This window comes from Haliotis rubra, unplaced genomic scaffold, assembly GCF_003918875.1.
Source record: "Haliotis rubra isolate DU_JTF1 unplaced genomic scaffold, ASM391887v1 Scf1286, whole genome shotgun sequence".
NCBI classification, from domain to species: Eukaryota; Metazoa; Mollusca; class Gastropoda; order Lepetellida; family Haliotidae; genus Haliotis; species Haliotis rubra.
This window is the reverse complement of record NW_025765210.1, coordinates 10,001-35,998: the sequence shown is the minus strand read 5'-3', so window position 1 is coordinate 35,998 and position 25,998 is coordinate 10,001. Positions and strand designations below refer to the sequence as shown.

Sequence of the window (25,998 nt, the reverse complement as noted above, 5' to 3'; positions counted from 1 at the left end):
CCCAAACGTCTCACTACACTGATCTGTCTGTGACCCAAACGTCTCACTACACTGATCTGTCTGTGACCCAAACGTCTTGCTACACTGATCCTTCTCTTACACAACTGTCTCTCTGAACCGACGTGTGTCGCTGCACAGATTTCCTTCTGAGAAGTAGTCGAGGAGCTCAGAGTATCCGGCCAAGGATGGTATCCCAAAGACAAGAAGACCCTTTACGGAGGTCCAATGTGATCCGTTTGGAATAGGAATAGAGCTCCATACGGCTTCAAAACCTCACAATATGATGATCAATCCACACAGCTGGTTAGGGTTCATTCCCAACATTGATACAATATGCAATAGTCATTCCTGGCAAGACGTTATATGTCTGATATTTTGCTAAAAGGGGGTAAATGATGCCTTTCTCGAGGAGAGTATGCAGATTGGCTTCAGACAGACGATTCCTAAACGCCTGGTTGCCGTTGTACTAAACGATCTTCAGCGTTAGGTGATCGTACATAGACTTTTAAACATAGACTTACGACTGACTGACGTAGCACTGAGGTTACCTTGTACAACGGCACAAGGTCAGTAACTTAATTCCGTAGGCCTGGCGTATCTCGAACGGTTGTTTTGACACACAGATCCCGAAATAAATATATCCCATACAGCCCCTGTAAGTCTGTAATATGTGGCCAGTCTAGATTACTGCAATATTTGCAAATGGACAAAGTATCTGGTTTTCTTTGTACCAATTTTATCAACATAATATAGAACTTTACTTCTATCAGAGACAAGATGTTAGTCTGTTTGACGGTTGTTTGGTCTCAATTTCTTAAACACATATTCATGCGGATCATTTCAATGCCGAGATCCAGAATTGACAGCTGCCGGATTGCAGAGCTTTTAAATGATGAAAAGTTTACTATCCACGGACGGGACATCATATATAATAAAAAAAATCACAATCTTACTTTCTCATTAGTCACCAACTTCTAAATGCCAAGCAAACAGCAGAATATGTCGTTTCTAACATATAAAACACAATTCTAGAGGAAATAAACATGACTTACAAAGCATTATTCAGTCATTCTCAGTTAAGTTGTACAAATGCTGTCGGACTGGTTACAGGCCCCGCTTATCCATACCGTGGAAACCGTTTTTCCTATGGAAATCGACAGTATTCAATAGTCAGATGTAATAGAAATTTATGGTAAACTACAATAGTCACAAACATTTGAGAAAATATTTTGAAACTTACTGTTTCTTTACAGTTGGTTATGATTTTCTTGCTGTCGGCAAAGCATATTGCCGTCAATGATTCTCTTCTAGATAATACTAATTACTTACAAGTCAACGTAATAAACCAAAATAATGAATTTCAAAGTGTGCTTTTATATTTAAGAACATAAAAATCAAGAATGAGAAAGAAACAAAAAGACAATTTTTTGTTTTAATTTTGTCGGTAGAAGTAAACGTAATTTACGTTATGGTAACTGATGTACATAACATTTACTACATATAAACAAGTTTAGCAAGTAAAATGGGTTGTATTCTATGCCGAACACAATATTGCTTGGCAAAACAAATGTCAACTGATCAACAAGTAAAATTAATAGAACGAACTAATCCATTTTATCTTCAGTTATTGGAACGATTTTTAAGGATGTAATCCTGCCTGACGGTCACAGTAAAATAAGTCTCATAGGAATCGATGCTGGCCCTAATCCATTTTACATGGATAGCATAACCGTGTATGTTTCCAAACATTAAATCACCAAAACGGAGTAATGTGGCCCCTCATCCTGACATATCATTTAATAGAAGGATGTAATTTACGTTTTGTAATTTACGTTTAGTAGATGTTCAGAAATCCCTTGTAAGTGCAAAAGTGCACCACAATACCCTATGCAATCACACGTTGGAAGCAGTAGTCATTTCAGCATTCGAATGTGAACTTTGATGAACTGGAGTTTCCTGATTCATCCTGCAGTAGAATAAGTGTTTTCCAAATGATTATGCTGTATAATAATTCCAAGTTACATTTTGCAACATTACGATAATATATTGATTAATCAGTTTAAATACTTTCATAATTCAGACATGATTTATGAAAACCATTCTTTGCCTTCCATGCATGGCCCTGTAACGTAAATTACAAGAAGTGTGACGTAAATTACTTTTCATTGCCTCTACATTAATCTTTCTGCATAAAAGTACAGGTGTATAAAGTAAGCTGAATATTGAAACATATGGTTTCCTATCAAGTGATAAAGCAGTAAACCCAGTGATTGATCGTGGAGATTTAAATTTAAAGATGTAAACAGAACTAATTTCAGTGTTTGATTATTTATTGATGTAGTTCTTTATATGATGCTTGTGAAACTGCACACTATGATGATAATACTTAAAACATGCATGTTTTATCCTTAAACAAATGGCTATTGGGATACTCTTCAAAGTAGTGATGTTATTGCATGCGATTCATATTAAAGCATTTATGAAGTCTAATATTAACTGTTAACGTAAATTACATTACTTTTATTTGGGATTGTTTGGAAAGTGGTATTATGTTAAATGATGGAATCTATACATTATTGCTTGAATTGTGGTCATCTATTACAGATATTATAGCTAATTCTCAAGCAGAGAAAGAAAGAGAATACAGAGAACGGGAAAATCAGAATTGGGAAACAAATGGAATAGGAAAGAATTGGAACGTGTTAAAAAGTATTATAAGCAGACCAGTACACCGTTTAGAGCTGAAAAAGAAAATTAACCGTAGCGAAAGCAAAACAAAAAGAAAAGTCAGAAAATATGGAGAAAATGTAAAAGGCATTCTAGCCACTATGACCCAGAATGAAGCGACTGCAGAAGTTGTTCTACGGGAGCCTGTAGTGACTAAAAAGGTCTGATGAGAATGGTGTTTCCAGTACAACACACGGACCAGTGATTTTAAGCCACCTGCTTTTATTCATGTACAAGTTTCTGTGTTTTATACGTTCATATACGTCAAATGTTCTTCGAAACTCTCTGCTTTGGTCCTTGCTTTATGATAGAATAACCAATGACCATTTATATTTAAAGATGCAATTGTTGACTGGTAATTTACGTGACAGTGGTATTTTGATCAGGGTTTATGCGTCTAATGTTCAAGGTCAGGTTAACCAAAAAGTTGTTGGTTTTCATTAATTAGTTGTCAATTTGGAAAAACAACTTCTAAATATAGGGATTTAAGAGTTGCACCTTTTGTCATTTGGTATTGTTTATTTGTATCAAAATTAATGAAACATTGTAATTTACGTCACTCAAAAAAAAGAATGCGTTGTTATCCAGATGACTGTTAAGATCGTTTGACCAGCATGTGAGATTATTGCCTGACAATACAGTATCACAAGGACAGGTGATAATCAAATATGAAACGCAGCAATTCTGTTTTAGCATTATCGATGAGAAAGCGTATCAGTTTTAACAATGTCATTTCCTTTCATACCAAGTATAAAAATCTGAAATAATAAAGTACATGCCCGGATGTTCATATTGCTTTTCCACATAGATGACATGTGAAACTGTCTATCTTATTCTACTGTTTGTGAAAATATCAATGTATTGCTAGTTGAAAGGCAGCTGGTCATTGTGGCTTGGGTGCCTTCACGTAAATTTCATTGTAATATCAGAGTACAGTAGTATAAAGAGCTGTTGCAGGGTATTTGTCTGTGCCTGAGTGCTGAATATTTAGTAACAGGTTCTCTAATGCTTGTTCTTCATGAAAAGTAATGCAATATACCGAACATGAAACAATTTTTTCCCGCGAGTTTCCATTGGCAATTGTACATTTTAACTGAGACTGGCTGTATTATGTCGTGTAGTGACAAAAGGCTCTCTTCAGAAACTACCGTTATCGTAACGATGGGTATCTGTCAATAGATTGATTATTCGGAACAGTGTTATGCACATGCAGTTCCTTTGCTGAATGGCCTGGACCTGTTTAACATAACACTGTTACTAAACTGCAGTGTGTGCAACTTCTTACGAAGAAATATGTCCTTTGTAGCGGTGTGGGATTTCTGAGAAATGAGCTATCAATGTGCATGAATGCAACGGCCCAGTCGTGTCAATTCCTCGAGAAATCTATACACAGACGAAGGGTGAGGTTAGCTTATTGGATTGTAAAAGAAGACAAATTGATCCACCGGGAGGAAATATGTAGTTTAAAATCACAGTGACAGGATATATGTAGACACGTGGGTTAAAATCACCTCAACCCCGCTCCCCACCCCTTCTACACACGCGTGCACGCACGCACACATACTCACACGCACACGCACACGCACATCAACCATAACCCCAGTATTTACGTTCATCAACATGGCTTTATTTTAGCGTATTCAGTTTCTGTCACACCGCCAGATTGATGTAATGTTGCAAAATAGAGTTCGATATTAGTTGTAGAGAATGCCCACACTAGTGATTGGTGGAGCGTGAAATATAACTCACGCACTCTAGTAATCTGTGTACATATGTTTTAGCTTTATACGTATGTACGAAGAGTTTCCTATAAGTAGTGTCCAATTGGACACCAGGTGAGCGTATCCCCAACGCTCCAGCTTGTGACTTCTATTCTTAAAGGGGGCTGTGCTCAATGAATTTAGCAGTCGTGGCAAATCTGATTCAGGTCCCTTACCGCATTGTTTATCTTAAGTACTAATTTCATTATGATATCAGTTTAGACGTTTTTGATTACGCCACTTACACCACAGGCAATGGGCCAGTTGAGCATATACAGTAATAATTACAAAGATGAGGAATCTAGAAAATGTGCACAAGATCATTAAACATACCTTTAGCGAGGGCTTACAGTTGTCGCAGACAGACAAGAGGTAAGGATACAAGAGTTGCCCCCTTCAGCTGTAGTCTGAAAACCATGAACCTGTACACATGCATGCGAGAACTACCATGCATTATAGTCTATAACTGCCAACTCCATCGGTCATGTTTGTAACTCTGTCTTCTTCTTTTTGGCTGACGATGTATTGAATGCTCTTATTCGAAAATATCTCGCAAATAAAGTTCTACGCAATCGTTTTAGATTTCGTTAAACCGTTTGACTGGATTAACAGCAACAAATTATGGGTAATACTTCGTTTCCCATGGACGTTGTATTATATAACGTTGAAATTGTTATAAGGTATTTGTAAATAGGTTAAATCCTGTGTTAGGAATGAAGGCATGATCTCGGATGTTTGGAATGTACTTAGGTGTAAGACACGGATGTATACTAAGTCCTTTCCTTTTACATTTTTATTAATGAGTCAGTTGAGGAAAATGAAAGCAAGTGTAAAGCATCCCCACTGTAACTATGGTAAATTCTTCACCTTGCTTGTCATCTTGCCATAACCTCTTCACATAAAATTTAATCACAATGTTTTCTTCTAGCCTACGGGTTATCTACCACTCGTGTCCATACTTTGTATATTTATATGTACCACAAATGCAACAATTATGTCCCCATCAAAAAGAAATAAAGTGATAAAAAAGTGTAAAGCACACATATAATTAGATAGTGATGCTGTTAAAATATATTTACTTCTCTCTGCTGATGATGTAATGATGTCGAGTACAACTATATAATAACATGCATGTTGTTCTACGCTAGTGTATCTGTCTAGTGCAAGACAGTGCGTGAGTGAGTGAGTTTAGTTTTACGCCGCACTCAGCAATATCCCAGCTATATGGTGGCGGTCTGTAAATAATCGAGTCTGGACCAGACAACCCAGTGATCAACACCATGAGCATCGATCTGCGCAAATTGGGATACGATAACATGGGTCAACCAAGCCAGCGAGCCTGACCACCCGACCTCGTTAGTCGCCCCTTACGACAAGCATGGGTTACTGAAGATCAATTAACGGATCTCTAGCTTTAAAAAGCCCCATCGGGGTTATTAAGCATTATGGTTAATATCTCTACCATTTATCCTGATATTTCTTGATTCTCTGTTACTTCTATGTTCATCTGAGAATGATGTTTCATGTATTATAACTTTTCCAACCTGTGTCTTCTTCACATGGAGTATTATATGCAGCCAATACTTGCGACCTTACTTGATGGATCGTTTGTCAGACCATGGGTTCTGTATGGTTGCCTGTAACCGTATACTGATGGCGTGGGGCCATTGGTCACCATTCTTTCGAATCCTTCGAGAAGCCACATTTCCAGAAACAATTGTTATCAATTAGCATGGGATGTTGCTCATATTATCAACCACTGGTGTGTCTGGTCCCGACTCGACCATTTAAAGGTCGAGGTCTTCTAATTGAATCTTACTGGTGTTACTAAATGCCGGGGTAAACTGACATGTTCGTAACTTGCTTACAATGTTGAAGCATTTTCATCCTCTGTGTAACCTGCTCTGTTGTGTAAAACTGTGCTTCACGACTGAGTTTGTACTGGCCCCTCACCCTATCTACTACTGGAGCTACGGCCCTGGCCGAGTGATGGAAACGCTTGGTCAGCATGTAACTGTCCGTTGCTATGACAACACTCAGAAAAACATCAACAGATGGGACGTGTACGCTGCCAGGAACCGAGAGAAACATGACAAGGACGTGGCGGAGATTCGTAAGCGAGAGAAAGACTGGGAGGGACTGGGGCTTTCATCGGAGACGAATCAGGCGTGTATAAAACCAGGTACGTCAACGGAGACGAACCAGGGGTGTATAGACTGGGTAGGTCTAAGAGAAGAACCAGGCGTGTACAGACTGGGTTGGTCACAAGAGACGAATCAAGAATGTACAGACTGGGTAGGTCACCAGAAACCAAAGACGAATCAGGCGTGTACAGACTGGGTAGGTCACAAGAGACGAATAAAGAATGTAAAGACTGGGTAGGTCACCAGAAACAAAAGACGAATCAGGCGTGTACAGACTGGGTAGGTCACCAGGGATGAATTAGGCGTTTACAGACCGGGAAGATCACAGAGACGAATCAGATGTGTACAGAAAAATAGGTGACCAGAGACGAATCATGAGTATTCAGACTGGGTGGTGACCAGAGACGAATCAGGCGTGTTCATACTTATAAACACCACAGGCACGATGCTGTCTGCCATGAATAAGCTAGTGGTTGCTAAGCAAATACTATATCTACGTTTCTAGGTACTGTAGAAGAACAGATAGGACGTCAGCAGAAATATTCCGTGAGATGGGGCGATGGCCAGTGCAGCGAACAGATGTCCATCCACATCTATGGAACATACACCCTATCATCAAGTTCAAGGTCGGCAGCTACATCCTGGCACTTGCTGACCCTGACAGAATACATTTCCTTCCGGGTCAAGTGAGAATGTCCCGGAGATCGAGACGATCAAAGTGGAGTTTGTCAGTGGGAAAAGGTATTACAGGAATGTTTGAAATGGAGTCAGTTATATTTAATCAAAATACAGAAAACGGTCCCCAGGATTGTTATTTCCACCAGTAGTCGTGTTCGATGGACAGATCAAACTCGGGTAGAGTTAGGATCCTCATATAGTTTAACATGTAAAGACATGGATGTACAACAACTTGAGACTACACCAATACTGTATAATGTAGAAACATACTCCCTCTCACAAATTCTGGTTTCAGCTCAAAGAATGTACTTTCCAGACTTAGTTACTGGATGAACAAGATGGCGTTCCTTGAGGCAAAGAAGATGATTCTGAGGCATTACCAAGACAGGAGTGATGAGGAAGACTCCCCTCGTTACGGATAGACTGCATTCAGGTCATCTCCATCCAATATATGACATCTCGGAAAGCGTCTGAAAAATCCATATTGGATGTAGTCACAATTTCACGTGACTGTTACATGATACAATGACAGACGTCGTGACCCTTATACACGCCAACAGGTTGCTGACATTCTACGAATGTAATGGCGACGAAGGTTCAGTGAATCTGGTGATGGACTTAGTTAAAAACTGGATGAAACCAACAGAAACAAACATCTAGGACAGACTTTTTAAAATACATGTGCTTCATGGGAAATGTCAAGATATTGAGTGAAGTTAAGTAAGACGTAATGTGTCATATGAGTCAATGAGATGAAGAATGTTTATTGGTACATTTACGATCACTTGTATATATGTTATGATTAATTGTTTTGCTTATTACCTCTTGATTTATTTATTTATGTGTATGTGTGTGTGTGTGTGTGTGTGTGTGTGTGTGTGTGTGTGTGTGTGTGTGTGTGTGTGTGTGTGTGTGTGTGTGTGTGTGTGTGTGTGTGTGTGTGTGTGTGTGTGTGTGTGTGTGTGTGTGTGTGTGTGTGTGTGTGTGTGTGTGTGTGTGTGTGTGTGTGTGTGTGTGTGTACATGAATAAATATTCAATATACATCAGCAAAACGTTTTGCTTGTTTGATCCAGTTAACCGGACGCCATGCTATCCGGACGATTTCTGGGTGTAACCAAAAGGTCCGGATAAACGGGTTTCGACTGTATGCAAAACTGCTCCATGTGAAATTGAAGGTTTGACGTGTATCTGGCAATAATTTTAATAAAAGCATAACTAAATCCTAAAAACATCAAGTTATGTTTTGAAACTTTCATATTTTCCTATCATATCGTTGTTTAGTTTGTGTGAACGAGGAACGAGGTACAGATCGTCTTAGCCCACTTTCGTGATTGTGGTACCGGGGTTACGTCCTAACTACTGCTTCAACTCTATCTACGGCGGTACACTTTTGCCACCGATGTTGGAAGGATGATGATGTCTTTAACGTTTGTTGTGGTGGCAATGGCAAAACCTTCCACTGTTTTTCTTGTAGTTAGGCTCGAAGTGGCGAACCAAGGCTTCATCCATAGATACAAATAGTTGCAAGAACCTTTCTGAATCAGCCTCAAACGATATGTTGTACCATATCAAGCTTTGGAACCCATCGAGTTGATACCTTATTCATTGAAAAAGTTTCGTTTATGATATAATGTGATCAATGGAAAATGGACACACTTTGAGAACGTGCAGTGTCCGTGTACTTTCCTTTTTAATTATCTCGTGTGTGTGTGTGTGTGTGTGTGTGTGTGTGTGTCTGTTTGTTTGGGTGTGTTTTTTTGTGTTTTTGTTGTTGTTGTTGATATTGCTGGAATATTGCTCAAAGCAGTGCAAAGCCATGTCCTATCAGGTATATGACTGATACAACTGACTGACAGACTGAGTTTAGTTTTACGCCGCTTTATCAATATTCCAGCAATATCACGGCGGGGACACCAGAAATGGGCTTCACACATTGTACTGATACAAAACCGTTAATGTTACCACAACTGACCGAAATACACCACTTTCACACAAGAATATATTATATGAAAAACAACAATTAAGTGCTCAATCTTAATTTATCGAATGTCTGCCTTTTCAACAATCAAGTTTATCCCCAAACCTTGGAAGGGTGACCGTTCAATCAGCGGTCATGATCAATCCCAATTCGTTACAATGATGATACTGATTATTTCCCTGCCTTGTGCTGATTTCATGTGTAAAATACTTGTAAAGTCAGCGTTAGCCCGAGTAAATTCAAGGAACCAGGCTCCTCTGTTCACAACCTCACTCAAACCTGAACCTAAACAAATGTCACCATAAACACCGTTCATACTGGCGTTAAATCCATCTCTCTCTACTCACACTCTACAAGCTCACTGACTCATACAAGCGTTAACCAACTGCCTCACTCACTCTACAAACTCGCTTGTCATGATGTTACCCTAAACACCGTTCATACTGGCGTTACATCCATCTCCCTCACTCACTCTACAACCCCACTTGTCATGATGTTACCCTAAACACCGTTCATACTGGCTTTAAACCCATCCATATCCCTCACTCACTCTACAACCTCACTTGTCATGATGTTACCCTAAACACTGTTCATACTGGTGTTACATCCATCTCCCTTACTCACTCTACAACCTCTCTCTTGTCATGATGTTACCCTAAACACCGTTCATACTGGCCTTAAATCCATCTCTCTCACTCACTCTACAAGCTCACTGACTCATACAAGCGTTAACCAACTGCCTCACTCACTCTACAAACTCGCTTGTCATGATGTTACCCTAAACACCGTTCATACTGGCGTTACATCCATCTCTCTCACTCACTCTACAACCCCACTTGTCATGATGTTACCCTAAACACCGTTCATACTGGCTTTAAACCCATCCATATCCCTCACTCACTCTACAACCTCACTTGTCATGATGTTACCCTAAACACTGTTCATACTGGTGTTACATCCATCTCCCTTTACTCACTCTACAACCTCTCTCTTGTCATGATGTTACCCTAAACACCGTTCATACTGGCGTTACATCCATCTCTCTCACTCACTCTACAAACTCACTTGTCATGATGTTACCCTAAACACCGTTCATACTGGCGTTAAATCCATCTCTCTCACTCACTCTACAAGCTCACTGACTCATACAAGCGTTAACCAACTGCCTCACTCACTCTACAAACTCGCTTGTCATGATGTTACCCTAAACACCGTTCATACTGGCGTTACATCCATCTCCCTCACTCACTCTACAACCCCACTTGTCATGATGTTACCCTAAACACCGTTCATACTGGCTTTAAACCCATCCATATCCCTCACTCACTCTACAACCTCACTTGTCATGATGTTACCCTAAACACTGTTCATACTGGTGTTACATCCATCTCCCTTACTCACTCTACAACCTCTCTCTTGTCATGATGTTACCCTAAACACCGTTCATACTGGCGTTACATCCATCTCTCTCACTCACTCTACAAACTCACTTGTCATGATGTTACCCTAAACACCGTTCATACTGGCGTTAAATCCATCTCTCTCACTCACTCTACAAGCTCACTGACTCATACAAGCGTTAACCAACTGCCTCACTCACTCTACAAACTCACTTGTCATGATGTTACCCTAAACACCGTTCATACTGGCGTTACATCCATCTCCCTCACTCACTCTACAACCCCACTTGTCATGATGTTACCCTAAACACCGTTCATACTGGCTTTAAACCCATCCATATCCCTCACTCACTCTACAACCTCACTTGTCATGAAGTTACCTAAACACTGTTCATACTGGTGTTACATCCATCTCCCTTACTCACTCTACAACCTCTCTCTTGTCATGATGTTACCCTAAACACCGTTCATACTGGCGTTACATCCATCTCTCTCACTCACTCTACAAACTCACTTGTCATGATGTTACCCTAAACACCGTTCATACTGGCGTTAAATCCATCTCTCTCACTCACTCTACAAGCTCACTGACTCATACAAGCGTTAACCAACTGCCTCACTCACTCTACAAACTCGCTTGTCATGATGTTACCCTAAACACCGTTCATACTGGCGTTACATCCATCTCCCTCACTCACTCTACAACCCCACTTGTCATGATGTTACCCTAAACACCGTTCATACTGGCTTTAAACCCATCCATATCCCTCACTCACTCTACAACCTCACTTGTCATGATGTTACCCTAAACACTGTTCATACTGGTGTTACATCCATCTCCCTTACTCACTCTACAACCTCTCTCTTGTCATGATGTTACCCTAAACACCGTTCATACTGGCGTTACATCCATCTCTCTCACTCACTCTACAAACTCACTTGTCATGATGTTACCCTAAACACTGTTCATACTGGCGTTAAACCAAACTCACTCACTGACTCTACAAACTCTCTTGTCATGATGTTACCCTAAATACCGTTCATACTGGCGTTAAATTCATCTCCCTCACTCACTCTACAACCTCTCTTGTCATGATGTTACCCTAAACACTGTTCATACTGGCGTTACATCCATCTCCCTCCCTCACTCTACAACCTGTCTTGTCATGTTGTTACCCTAAACACCGTTCATACTGGTGTTACATCCATCTCTCTCTCTCAGATTTAGGGCACTAACAAGTTTTCCGAATGGTTACTGTCTAGAACTTTGTGCATTATTAATAACATTAATTCATAAACAACCTTTCAAGCCAGGAATCGCGTTTTGTGTGTTCAAATCCCAGGTCTTAATGCGAACCAGGAATCGTCTTTTGTGTCTTCGAATCCCAGGTCTTGTGCGAACCAGGAATCGTGTTTTGGGGGTTGGAATCCCAGGTCTTGTGCCAACCAGGAATCCTGTTTTGTGTGTTGGAATCCCAGGTCTTGTGCCAACCAGGAATTGCGTTTTGTGTGTTCGAATCCAAGGTCTTGTGCGAACCAGGAATCGCGTTTTGGGTGTTCAAATCCCAGGTCTTGTGCCAACCAGGAATCGCCTTGTGTTGTTCGAATCCCATGTCTTGTTTGAACCAGGAATTGCGTTTTGTATGTTCGAATCCCAAGTCTTGTGTGAACCAGGAATTGCGTTTTGTGTGTTCGAATCCCAATTCTTTTGCGAACCAGGAATCGCGTGGTGTGTGTTTGAATCCCAGGTCTTGTGAGTGAGCGAGTTTAGTTTAATGCCGTTTTAACGCAATATTCCAGCAAATATCAAGGCGGGGACACCACAAATGGGCTTCACACATTGTACCCATGTGGGGATTAAACCCATGTGTTCGGCGTGACAAGTTAAGGCTTTAGGCACCAGGCTACCCTACCATCCTCTAAATGTTACTGAACTAGTAGCTGCATAGCTGTGTTAAATCACATTCTATTCTGCTGCATCGGGGATTGTTATAGAGAGGAAAAGAATACAAACACACAAATCATCAATAATACAAGCATTATTTTAATTCATGTATTTACTTTACGAAGAAGAAAGGACGGCATGTAATGCCATTGCCAAAACTAAAGGCTATTTATAACATTTAGTTTTAAGATTACACTTTCTCAGTAAAATGCAGATTCTAGGACTTTTCTTAGGTTCAGTCCCATACGGGATTTGAACCCACATCGTCAGAGTCAGGCACCTCAGGCATCTCAAAGCACCAAGTGTGAACTTTCTTTTGCACGTCAGTGTAATACTAGCTAGCTGAAGTATAAAAGTTATTAGGAAGTAATATTTCTTATAAATGTTCCATTAGTAAACTCATAAGAGCAAATAACATGCATAATGATTGGTATTAGAGTGTTTTCTATACAGGGATATTCATTTTGCTGTTATGTGTTTACTAATGGAACATTTATCAGAAATATTACTTATTAATACCTTTTATATGAAGAATATAATATCAAAATTGACAAAAACTATGCAGTTATGGAATATATTTAATCATTTCAAATAAACTGGGCTATTCTGACTACCCCTTTGGGAAATTTGACAAATATCCGGGCCAATTTGACCAAATTTGCTGGGGTATTTTGGAGCTGGCTCAATTCGACTGGTACCCTCGTCACCAAGATAATACCTCGGACACCATGGAAATATTGACGGTGCGTGTATTCACTGGAAGCAACACGGACTGATTCCTCGGTATGTGGTTTGTACAACATGGCGGACGATTTTGATAACATAATCATGGTGAAAATACATTCACTTTCATATAAAGCAATAATCACACAAATTGGTCACGGCCATTTTCATATTGGGCCACGTGAGTTAGGAAGCCAGAGACTTCAATAGGGCAGTGTTAGTATATAAGGGCCGTGACTTCTGCCATATTGTGTCATGTGACAGTCACGTGAATTGTGAAACTAGTGACTCTAGATCCAGTATGGATTCTTCCAGATGCTCTCCGAGATGTCATATATTGGATGGAGATGACCAAAATGCAGTCTAGTCTTAACGAGGGGAGTCTTCCTCATCACTCATGTCTTGGTGATGCCTCAGAAACATCTCCTCCGCCTCATGGAACGCCATCTTGTTCATCCAGTAACTATGTTTGGAGAGTACATTGTTTGAGCTGAAACCAAGAATTCGTGAGTGAAAGTATGTTTCAACACTATACAGTATTGATGTAGTCTCAAGATGTTGCACATCCATGTCTTTACATGTAAATCTATATGAGGATTTGAACTATACCTGCGGGTGACATATTTAAACGAGGTGGCCATCGAATATCGCTACTGGTGTCTCCAAGTATGTCACATCTGCGTTTAACAACAGGAAGTACGTTTGTAGGTGTCATGATAAAACATAACCAGTATGAAGTTTTCAAAAAGATTTAGAAAACAATCCATATTTTGTCTCTTGATTAACCATAACTGATCCATCTCAAACATTCCTGTAATACCTTTTCCCATTGACAAACTCCACTTCTAGCTTTTGATCGTCTCCATCTCTGTGGACATTTTTCACTTGACCCGGAAGGAAATGTATTCTGTCAGGGTCAGCAAGTGCCAGGATGTAGCTGCCGACCTTGAACTTGATGATAGGGGTGTATGTTCCATAGATGTGGATGGACATCTGTTCGCTGCAATGGCCATCGCCCCATCTCACGGAATATTTCTGCTGACGTCCCATCTGTTTTTCTATTGTACCTATAAACGTAGATATAGTATTTGCTTAGCAGCCACTAGTTCATTCATGGCAGACAGTATCGTGTCTATGGTGTTATAAGTATGCCTGATAACCTACATTGTCTGAATACGCCTGATTTGTCTCTGGTAACCTACCTGTCTGTACACGTCTGATTCATCTCTGTTGACCTACCGAGTCTGTATACCCCTAATTCGTCTCTGGTGACCTACCCAGTCTGTATACCCCTGATTCATCTCTGTTGACCTACCCAGTTTGTAAACCCCTAATTCGTCTCTGGTGACCTACCCAGTCTGTATACCCCTGATTCGTCTCTGTTGACCTACCCAGTCTGTATACCCCTAATTCGTCTCTGGTGACCTACCCAGTCTGTATACCCCTGATTCGTCTCTGGTCACCTACCCAGTCTGTATACCCCCTGATTCATCTCTGTTGACCTACCCAGATTGTAAACCCCTAATTCGTCTCTGTTGACCTACCCAGTTTGTAAATCCCTAATTCGTCTCTGGTCACCTACCCAGTCTGTATACCCCTGATTCATCTCTGTTGACCTACCCAGATTGTAAACCCCTAATTCGTCTCTGTTGACCTACCCAGTTTGTAAACCCCTAATTCGTCTCTGGTCATCTACCCAGTCTGTATACCCCTGATTCGTCTCTGGTCACCTACCCAGTCTGTATACCCCTGATTCATCTCTGTTGACCTACCCAGTTTGTAAACCCCTTATTCGTCTCTGTTGACCTACCCAGTTTGTAAACCCCCTAATTCGTCTCTGGTCACCTACCCAGTCTGTATACCCCTGATTCGTCTCTGGTCACCTACCCAGTCTGTATACCCCTGATTCATCTCTGTTGACCTACCCAGTTTGTAAACCCCTAATTCGTCTCTGTTGACCTACCCAGTTTGTAAACCCCTAATTCGTCTCTGGTCACCTACCCAGTCTGTATACCCCTGATTCATCTCTGTTGACCTACCCAGTTTGTAAACCCCTAATTCGTCTCTGTTGACCTACCCAGTTTGTAAATCCCTAATTCGTCTCTGGTCACCTACCCAGTCTGTATACCCCTGATTCATCTCTGTTGACCTACCCAGTTTGTAAACCCTAATTCGTCTCTGTTGACCTACCCAGTTTGTAAACCCCTAATTCGTCTCTGGTCACCTACCCAGTCTGTATACCCCTGATTCGTCTCTGGTGACCTACCCAGTCTGTATACCCCTGATTCATCTCTGTTGACCTACCCAGTTTGTAAACCCTAATTCGTCTCTGGGTGACCTACCCAGTCTGTATACCCCTGATTCGTCTCTGGTCACCTACCCAGTCGGTATACCCCTAATTCATCTCTGTTGACCTACCCAGTTTGTAAACCCCTAATTCGTCTCTGTTGACCTACCCAGTTTGTAAATCCCTAATTCGTCTCTGGTGACCTACCCAGTCTGTATACCCCTAATTCGTCTCTGGTGACCTACCCAGTCTGTATACCACTGATTCATCTCTGTTGACCTACCCAGTTTGTAAACCCTGATTCGTCTCTGTTGACCTACCCAGTTTGTAAACCCCTAATTCGTCTCTGGTGACCTACCCAGTCTGTATACCCCTGATTCGTCTCTGGTCACCTACCCAGTCTGTATACCCCTGATTCATCTCTGTTGACCTACCCAGTTTGTATACCCCTAATTCGTCTCTGGTGACCTACCCAGTCTGTATACCCCTGATTCGTCTCTGGTCACCTACCCAGTCGGTACACACCTGATTTGTCTCTATGACCTACCAATTCTGTATACCCCTGACTCTTCTCTGTGACCTACCCGGTCTATTACACGCCTGATTCGTCTCCGGTGACCTACCTGTCTGTACACATCTGATCCGTCTCTGGTGACCTACCCAGTCTGTACAACCCTGGTTCGTCTCCGTTGACGTACCTAGTTTATACACGCCTGATTCGTCTCTGATGAAAGCCTCCAGTCCCTCCCAGTCTTTCTCTCGCTGGCGAATCTCCGCCACGTCCTTGTCATGTTTCGCTCGGTCCCTGGCAGCGTACACGTCCCATCTGTTGATGTTTTTCTGATTGTTGTCATAGAAACGGACAGTTAGATGCTGATCAAGCGTTTCTACCACCCGACCAGGGGCGTAGCTCCAGTAGTAGATAGGGTGTGGGGCCAGTACACAGCCACTGGCTCTCTGTGACAGAAAGAAAACTCAATTATGAGGCACGGATTTACACAACAGAGGTGGTTACACAGAGGATCAAAACACTTCAACATGTTAATCAAATTAATGGAAACGTCAGTACGTTCCCGCGCTTGTTATATTCAAGCTATAATCGGAAGAAGATCAAGGTGGACCCCTACTCAGGCCTACCAAAGAAAACTTTCCCCACTGTGCAGAAAAACGCAGAAAACCCACATTAATCGTGGAAATAGCAACATAAACATAATACCTCGCTACTGAAACAGTAAAACGGCAACTTTAAATCGCTGAATCGGGATAAAAACGAAGAGCCTGCAGCTTCGATTTTGCGCATGCGCACATGGAAGAGGAAGTCTCGACCGCATGTTGACATTTTCTAGCTTAGACAAAAGTAACATTCCCTTTTTATAGTATTTGTGATGTGTTATTTGGCATTTATCATCATCATACTTGTGTGCACACTTGTTTAGTTTACTTTCCATTCGTATGAAATGATTGACAGCAATTATTTCGACATATTCAATACTTTTTCTACGCGAGGCGATTCAAGATTGCTCGGAAATTTGAGAAGCGCGGGTCGTAATGGGCATGCGCAGTAGAGGTCAAAATTCGCTGATACAAAAAATGTTTCATAGTCTTTCGTAGCCGTTTGTACTGTTTATGTTGCTATTTCCACGATTAATGTGGGCTTATCTGGGTTTCTGCACAGTGGGAAAGTTTTCTTTGGAAGGCCTGCCACTGCTAAGCTAGATCGCGAGCATGATGCTGCTCTGAAATGAATGAGTGAGTGAATTTTAGGTTTACGCCGCTTTTAGCAATATTCCAGCAATATCGGGGGACACCAGAAATGGGCCTCACACGAGTGTACCCATGTGGGAAATCGAAATAACAGAAATATTTCCTCAGTAAACCTATTCAAGTGTTACCTTGTGAGAGGACACAGTGTCGTAAGGATCAGTTATCCGGACGATATCTTCCCCACTGATGATGTCATCTCGGCCTGTGGTATCTTTCACCTTGTAGCTGTATTTATCCATGCACTGGACAATCCTTCCTGAAATGTTGAGTGGGGAATCAAACCCGGGTCTTCGATATGAAAACACCCAAACAAAACCTCCTCACCGTCATCAAATGTCTACTAGGATTAGTGACAGGCGGTGACTGACTAATGACCAGGGTGCTTGCTTATGAAGCCACGATGCCAACAGACTCCTAAAACTAATCCTATCGGCAATGTTTCCTACCTTTGTAGTACAATCGGTAGTCCTCCCACCGGGCCAAGACCTCCTCACCTCATTAAAGAGTCTAGTGGTGTGACGATCCATCGATACGCATCGATGCATCGATCCATGGGCCGCCGATACAGTGAATCGATACGCTATTTTAAATGAGCCACAATACATCGATATTTAGCTTTGAATATTGCCGAATCGCGATATCTGTCAAGAAAAAGACTTACTTTTGTTTGATGATTAAAATATATGCTTACTTATTTTCCCTTCATAAGTAAACATTTTCTCCGAAATTCTTGCGTTCAAGAACTGTACATGTGTCAGACATAGCACTCGCATGTTATCAACATTCACAAAGTCCGTGTATAAACTTAAAGTATCTTCTTTCCGAATGAACATTGAACGACGCTGGCGGAATTTGACGAAATACTTTATAACTGGTTTTGTTTTGATCTTAAAGGAGTTTTATAGTTAGTGTTAGAATTAAAGGTTTTAGTATCGTGATACGTAATGTATCGCCACCCTTATATAGGGATTCGTATCGTATCGCTGCTTCAGTGCACAATACTTTGGCAATATATATTCGTGACGAGACTTTCAGTATCGTGATGTATCGTATCGCAGGTTATATGCAAATACCAGCACTATTAAAGACTGGATAGGTGCTCGCTTATGAAGCCACAATGCTAACAGACTCCTAAAACTAATCCTATCCGCAATGTTCCCTACCTTTGTGGTACCATCGGTCGTCCTCCCACCGGGCCAGAACCTCCTCACCAGGTACGAGTGGTGGTGGGTCACTGGTTTGTACGTGTCTGTGGGTTTGGTTTCTGGAACATATTCTATTTTGCCTGAACACCACAGATATCCTTCACAGTGCTGTGCGTGGAGTACTATAAAAGTCAGAATTTTGTTGGATCGATGGATTGTGTATCGTATGCCCCAACAGTATAAAATACAGGTGGTGTTTCTCCGGGGTTTTACATTTTTTGCGCTTTTCATTTCTCGAACAAATGATACATTCTTACTGACACGCTTTGTCCAGGTATCAATACTAATTTAAGTTAGTGGGGTAAATATGGAAATAATTATGTACATGTAGCTTTCCCACCTCATTTCCCCAATTTGACTATATTTGTCCGATCATTCAACATGAAAAAGCGAATGTAAATGCTTTTTACAGCAAAATAATTGAGGAGTTGATCCTGGAACAAAAGATTAAAACACTCTTTGGATCACTACTTATTCTTGTCAGGGTGAGGCAACTAAATTCAACTATTGATATTCTGTTCTCTTACTTTTTAACAGAGTCAGTCTATCAGTTTCATATCAAATTTCGTGAAAACTTTCTAAAAAAGTTTTCTTTGCTTCTATATAAATAGATTCTGCTTTTCTTAATGATAAATGACAAATGTGTGATTATCGGAAATGTATTAAGGTGTATTTCCAATTTCAGGATATATCCCAGTGAAGTTGGAGATTCCTATGGAGTCTTTAGGTGTAGATATATAAGGGAGTTAACTCTTGCCTTTCATCTCGCTTTACACCTCAAGTTACAAAAATATCAGCAATGGCGTGGAGATCATTTTAACTCTGGATACTCAATCTGGAAACTTAACCATTGCTACAAGGTGGTTGATATTACCATCTCTTTATTGCTAAAATCACTGTATTATATTGCCCTTGAATGTACACTGTAATAACGTGATTTGTATTAATTTGTAAAATTAGTAAATTTTAGAATACAGTTGTTAATTTCAAGATGTTGCTTTGTTGGTTGTCGGTTTCACGCACAGCCCTTATACAGGTGCCAGGTTAACTACTGCACGTAACAATACATAAATATCACACCTTTGTTCCTCTGTTTGAGTTTCCTTTGCTTGTGTTTCTATCCTGAAAATTAGATAAAAACATTTGAGTGCATCCTTTAAGTAGCTTCTTTGGTATACACTAATAGAATAACGCAGAATTTTGAAATTAAACATCATGATTAATTTATATACACGTATATTCATGCCACACCTTTCTTTCTCTGTTGGAGTTTTCTTTGCTTGTGTTTCTTTCCTGAAACATTAAATAAAACATTTGAGTGCAACCTTTAAGTAGCTCTTTGGTGTACACTAATAGAATAACGCGGAATTTTGACATTAAACATCATGATTAATTTATATACACGTATATTCATGCCACACCTTTCTTCCTCTGTTGGAGTTTTCTTTGCTTGTGTTTCTTTCCTGAAAAATTAAATAAAAACATTTGAGTGCATCCTTTAAGTAGCTCTTTGGTGTACACTACTAGAATAACGCGGAATTTTGACATTAAACATCATGATTAATTTATATACATCGTATATTCATGCCACACCTTTCTTCCTCTGTTGGAGTTTCTTTGCTTGTGGTTCTTTCCTGAAAAATTAAATAAAAACATTTGAGTGCATCCTTTAAGTAGTTCTTTGGTGTACACTACTAGAATAACGCGGAATTTTTGTCATTAAACATCATGATTAATTTATATACACGTATATTCATGCCACACCTTTCTTCCTCTGTTGGAGTTTTCTTTGCTTGTGTTTCTTTCCTGAAAAATTAAATAAAAACATTTGAGTGCAACCTTTAATTAGCTCTTTGGTGTACACTACTAGAATAAACAGGAATTTTGATATTAAACATCATGATTAATTTATATACACGTATATTCATGCCACACCTTTCTTCCTCTGTTGGAGTTTTCTTTGCTTGTGTTTCTTTCCTGAAAAATTAAATAAAACATTTGAGTGCAGCCTTTAATTAGCTCTTTGGTGTACACTAATAATAGAATAAAGAGGAATTTTGACATTAAACATCATGATTAATTTATATACACGTCTATTCATGCCAAACCTTTGTTCCTCTGCTTGAGGTTTCTTGTCTTCTGTTTCTACCCTGCAAAATAAAATAGAAATATTTTAGTTCCTCATTTAATCAGTTCTTCGGTGTACAGTAATAGAATACACAAGAATGTTGATGTTAAACATTATGATTATTTCCTTATATTCATGTCATACCTCTGTTCCTCTGCTTGATTTTCCTTGGTTTCTATCCTGCAAAGTTAAATGAAAAACTGAATGCATCAATTAAATACCTCTTCGGTGTACAGTATTAGAATTCACAAGAATGTTGATATTAAACGTCATGATTTCTTTAAATATATTCATGTCATACCTCTGTCCAACTGCTTGACTTTGCTTATCCTTTGTATAAAAGAAAAACATTTCATCATATTGTTAGTTCCTCGGTATACAGTAATAGAATAAACAGGAATGTTGATATTAAACGTCATGATTTATTTACCATTCGATCATTGACACTGAAAACGGCAATACGGTAAAGTATTTATCAATAACTTAGCTGGAGGTTCGAAAAGCTTTATCCTTTGTACGGACTCGTAAAGAATGTAAATTATGCAGCCATTATTACAAAGAAGTTAGACTCAATTCAGGTGTGTAAGCATATTTGGAGAATCGTCCGACTAGTGCATCGTCCTACCAAGAGTTCCATATCGACCACCCGTGAAGGTCCGGGTTAGAATGAACCTTCAGTAACCCATGTTTGTCGCAAGAGGCGACTAACGGGTCAGGCTCGCTGGCTTGGTTGACACATGTCATCGGTTCCCAATTGCGTAGATCGATGCTCATGCAGTTGATCACTGGATTGTATGGTCCAGACTCGATTATTTACAGACCGCCGCCATATGGGTGCAATATTGCTGAGTGCGGCGTAAAACTAAACTCACACTCACTCCAGATCGACCAGCATAGTACTTCAGCCACATGATAGCCCAGTGGTTGAAGTGTTTACTCGTCACGCCAAAGATCCGGGATCGATTCCCCATATGGGCACAATGTTTGAAGCCCGTTTTCCGTGATATTTCTGGAATATTGCTAAAAGCGGCGTAAAACTAAACTCACTCAGTCAGTCACTCTGCCACGATTCGTTACATCGTACCCATACTGTTCTAGTATTGTAGATGTTTTACATCTGTTTCATTTTTAGAAAGACACTACATCAAAGTAATCACATGTCAACTTTCGTTCAATATCATCGATAAACAGGAAAAGATATTTCTATGCGCCATTATCCTTTGTTTACTTTTGTTGTTAGGCTCATGTATAACATGCACTGTCGCAGTTGTCGTAGCATATCTTTATAATTATGCGGGGCGGTGGGTTAGCCTAGTGGTTAAAGCGTTCGCTCGTCACGCCGAAGTCCCGTTCGATTCCCCACATGGGTAAAATGTGTGAAACCCATTTCTGGTGTCCCCGCCATACTGTTGCTGGAATATCGCTAAAAGCACCGTAAAACCATACTCACTCACTCCCTTATTTAAAATTATGCAAAACGCTCAGAAATGTGTGTTTGGTTTGCAGGGTGCGCACACACCCACCCACCCCTTTGTACTGAAAGTTTATTAAATGACCATTGAAACTCGGGTGAAAATGAAGTGTGCACCCTCCCTTTTCTCAATAGTGTCCATCCCCTTCCTCAAAAAGCTGTATCCGCCCCTGCATAACTTTTAACACCCACAACTTTCGTCACATAATATGTTTCTGTTTTTGCTATTCTCTTAGTTTCGATTATTTTCTCAGAGCAACTATTATTTTCCCGATATTTCAATTATTTTCTTGCTACTTCGATTAGTTTCCATTTTTTCAGCCCCATATTCTATCATTTACACCAAGATAAGTGACAAAGTACCTGGGAATGTGAACTGTTTTGCTCACCGGAACTATACATACCAGGCATATATTTTATACTTACAAAAGACGCTTTACAAAACTTCTCATCCGATTTTGACATTTCACTTTGAATTACTGTCCGAGTTTGAAAATTCCTATAATATGAATTAGTGACAGAACTTAAGATTAACCTCTCGTTGAAGACTTTTATAGCTGTACCATGTCGTTGAGAGAACGGTCGAAACTATATGGATCTTAATCATTGCTGTAGAGAAACTCCAGCCCGTGTCTGGTTCTGTCATGCCTAAAAACATAACATGCGAATTTAGGATTCGAACCCATTAACCTTACCCATCCGTCTCTGAATAGCCATTTACACGTTTTTCACGATTGTCCCACGCAGACTTTTGTTGGTGAAATGTACCGTACGTTTATATGGCAGTGCTTCTGTTTATCTTCAGACGTTTGACCTTTACATTTGTTTGTTTGTTTTAACCCCACATGATAACGACATGATAATGATTACCTTGAGGGAGAAGGACGACGACGACGGGGAGGCCTCATTCACAAGTTGCGTTATAAATAGGATAATAGTGAAAAGCGTTCTAAGGGACATAACGTTATGGGGTTCGCTTGAAATAATTATCGGCCGGTAGAGGGCGCGAGAGTCGATTTAATGCAACGTTGCATGATTTCATTCGAACTTTTTAATTTAATATTGCAACCTTAATAAATGTGTATCTATTTTTGGAATAAACTATATGGTAGCTTCCCCGAGGGCTGATAGTTAGTATTACTGAGAGAAATGCATTATGTATTTTTAGAGAAATGTGATGTGACATTGTGCCTTTAAATATAAACAGAGGTATGAGAAATAGCAAAAAGACATTGTCACTCTTGTGAGCCGAATGTGAGCTTTTATTCTTCAACCCGATAAAATACTATGATTTCAATACGCTATTTCTCTACACCTTTAATAACATTTTGATACAAAGTCAATGCTAAGTATCACCAAATTTGGTAGATCAGTTTCTAGGATGTATACTCAGAAGCGAAAGTTATGGTGACATGCATATTACTTTTCCATTTTAGGGAAATGTTGTGGATAGCGGGTGCTACATTTAAGACAGGATATGCTTACCCTTTTGGGGAACACCTGGTGTCATCTGATATGAACTAATGTACACATTTGGTGCTTTGGTATCGTTTCCCAAAAAGCAGGAACGTTAATACTCTGAAATGTGTTTTGTTTGTGACATACAAGTCATACAAGTCATACAAATCACAAACATCAACAAGTCGACTGTTGGTAGGGTTATCTCTCATTTGACAGACACCCAGTTGGCAGACACTGAGCAAGAAGGTTAATTAGGGTAACACCTACGGGTAAGTCCACAGTCTAGTGAGTGGAGGAGGCTGAGGTTCGTTACTGAGAAGCTTGGTTTGGTTGAGTGTAAATAAAACTTTGTTGTGATTAAATGATAATCTGTTTTCTCTTCTCGAAGTTGTTTTACTATCAAAATATTATCGAATAGAGGTTTGTCACTGTGTTTACACAGAACTTGGTCGCCGATTAATGATAATGTGTCTTCTCTCCTCACTTTGTTTTAGTATCAATTGATCTTTGTATGAGGAAAGATCTTAAGAGAGAGTTTTACATCTGTTTTTAAAACAAGGATTAATTAATTAATTTTGTCTATATACTAATTTTAAATTTCACGCAAGAAATATATAAACTTGTGAAAAGCATATATGTTCGATATCAATATGGCTGGAGTGCGGAGAGTGGAGTATCTGATGTCACAGAGAGGGGGCCCTCAAATTGTTCTGGATGGTTATGTTTACACCAGAAATAAGGTCAGACAGACCTGCACCCACTGGAGATGCATCGTCAAGACCTGCACGGGGAGGTGTTCTTTCACCAGCGTCAGCAATTCTCTGTACAGACACCGCCGCAAGACCATGCCAGCGTTACCTACCACCCTCCGAGAAGTGGATTTGGAAGACAGTTGGACAGAGACAAGTGATGGACGTCGTTTCCTTCTTCTTTCTGATGGAGAACAAGACAAGATCCTAGTGTTCTCTACCACTGAACAGCTCCAGGTGCTGCAGACCGCCGATACCATCTACATGCATGGTACTTGCCCTGAGCTTTGGGATCAGGTTTACATAATTCATGCCCGTTGCAACTCTGTGTCATACCCCTTAGTCTTTGCCCTTCTGCCTGATCGTCAAACCACCACCTACGTTAGACTGAATCGTCCCCTGGCCCCAGCAAAAATACAGACAGATTTTGAGCTTGCCACCATCCGAGCCATCGAGATGGAATTTCCAAATGCAGAGACCAAGGGATGCTTCTTCCACTTCTCCCAAGCCCTGTGGAGGAAGACACAAGATCTAGGTCTCACAGTTGCATACAAGGAGGATCCAGCAGTAAAAGAGTTCATCAGGAGAGCAGCTGCCCTTGCCTTATTGCCACAAGATCAGGTTCAAGACACCTGGATTGATGCCATGGACTCCTCCCCAGCCTCTGACCGCATTGAGGACTTCAAGGATTACATGGTCGTCACATGGGTGGACTATGACGCCCGATTCCCACTGTCACTTTGGAACCATCACAGCAATGTAGGACCGAGGACCAACAACAACTTGGAAGGTTTCCACAGTCGGATGAACAGATCTCTTCCACACCGCCACCCCAACATATTTCGCTTTGTGGAAGTAATTCGGAGGATCGAGATGGCTGACAGAGCCAAGCTGAGACAACTCGACTTTGGGGCTGCTCCTCCAAGTCGCAAGCGAGTCTACAGAGAGATCGACAACAGGATCCTGAGGCTCAAAGACACACTGAGTCGCGGCGAGAAAACTCCTCTTCAGTTCCTAGGTGTGGTGGCCAACCTCATAAAACTTGGCTAACAAGACATGAACTTTACTGGACTTGCTATAACTAAGCTTTAATTAGGTCTATAAATACAGATAAAATATTGCTATGTCAAAGATATATCTACTTGAAGCTACTGTGCTACTATTATGCATTGTTATTTGAAAAATATTATATCCTTGTTATCAAATAAATATTAGATTTTTTCTTGTTTTTATTTGGACTATTCCATTATAATGTGTAGGTAACAGGTAGTTGCTCATCTGTTCATTGAACCGTAAATGTTGTTGTTTTAAGGTGTCTGCGAACTGACTGTCTGCGTAATGGGAGGACACCGTTGGTAGTATAGTGGTAAATTGAGCCCGAGCCCGTTTATTACATCGCTGGAAATATTAGTATCATAGTCATAGGCGTAGTGTCCCGGTGTATTCTAACCTCTAGGACGTTCCAACCTTTAATCCCCACGGGATGCAGATTTATCAAAGAAGATACTATAGATGCTGTTTGAGTTTACCGAGTGAGTGAGGTGGGTTTTACGCCGCTTTTAGCAATATTCCAGCAA

At 40.4% G+C, this 25,998-nt stretch overlaps 1 protein-coding gene and 1 long non-coding RNA gene across 2 annotated transcripts; both read right to left on the bottom strand.

Annotated features, from left to right (window-relative positions):
• Positions 1-13,573: 13,573 nt before the first annotated feature.
• LOC124266891 lies at positions 13,574-20,268 on the bottom strand. The gene is made up of 7 exons (XM_046701729.1): positions 20,206-20,268; positions 20,034-20,075; positions 19,864-19,905; positions 19,693-19,734; positions 16,342-16,600; positions 14,177-14,423; positions 13,574-13,846 (listed from the first exon to the last, which is right to left on the bottom strand). The coding sequence occupies exons 1-7, from the start codon at positions 20,266-20,268 to the stop codon at positions 13,726-13,728; spliced, it is 816 nt and encodes a 271-aa protein (XP_046557685.1). The 3' UTR covers positions 13,574-13,725.
• Positions 20,269-20,375: 107 nt separating this feature from the next.
• LOC124266888 lies at positions 20,376-23,114 on the bottom strand. Its single transcript, XR_006895889.1, has 4 exons — positions 23,082-23,114; positions 20,885-20,920; positions 20,548-20,589; positions 20,376-20,418 (listed from the first exon to the last, which is right to left on the bottom strand). It is a non-coding gene; the product is annotated as an uncharacterized LOC124266888 (long non-coding RNA).
• Between the last annotated feature and the right edge of the window lie 2,884 nt (positions 23,115-25,998).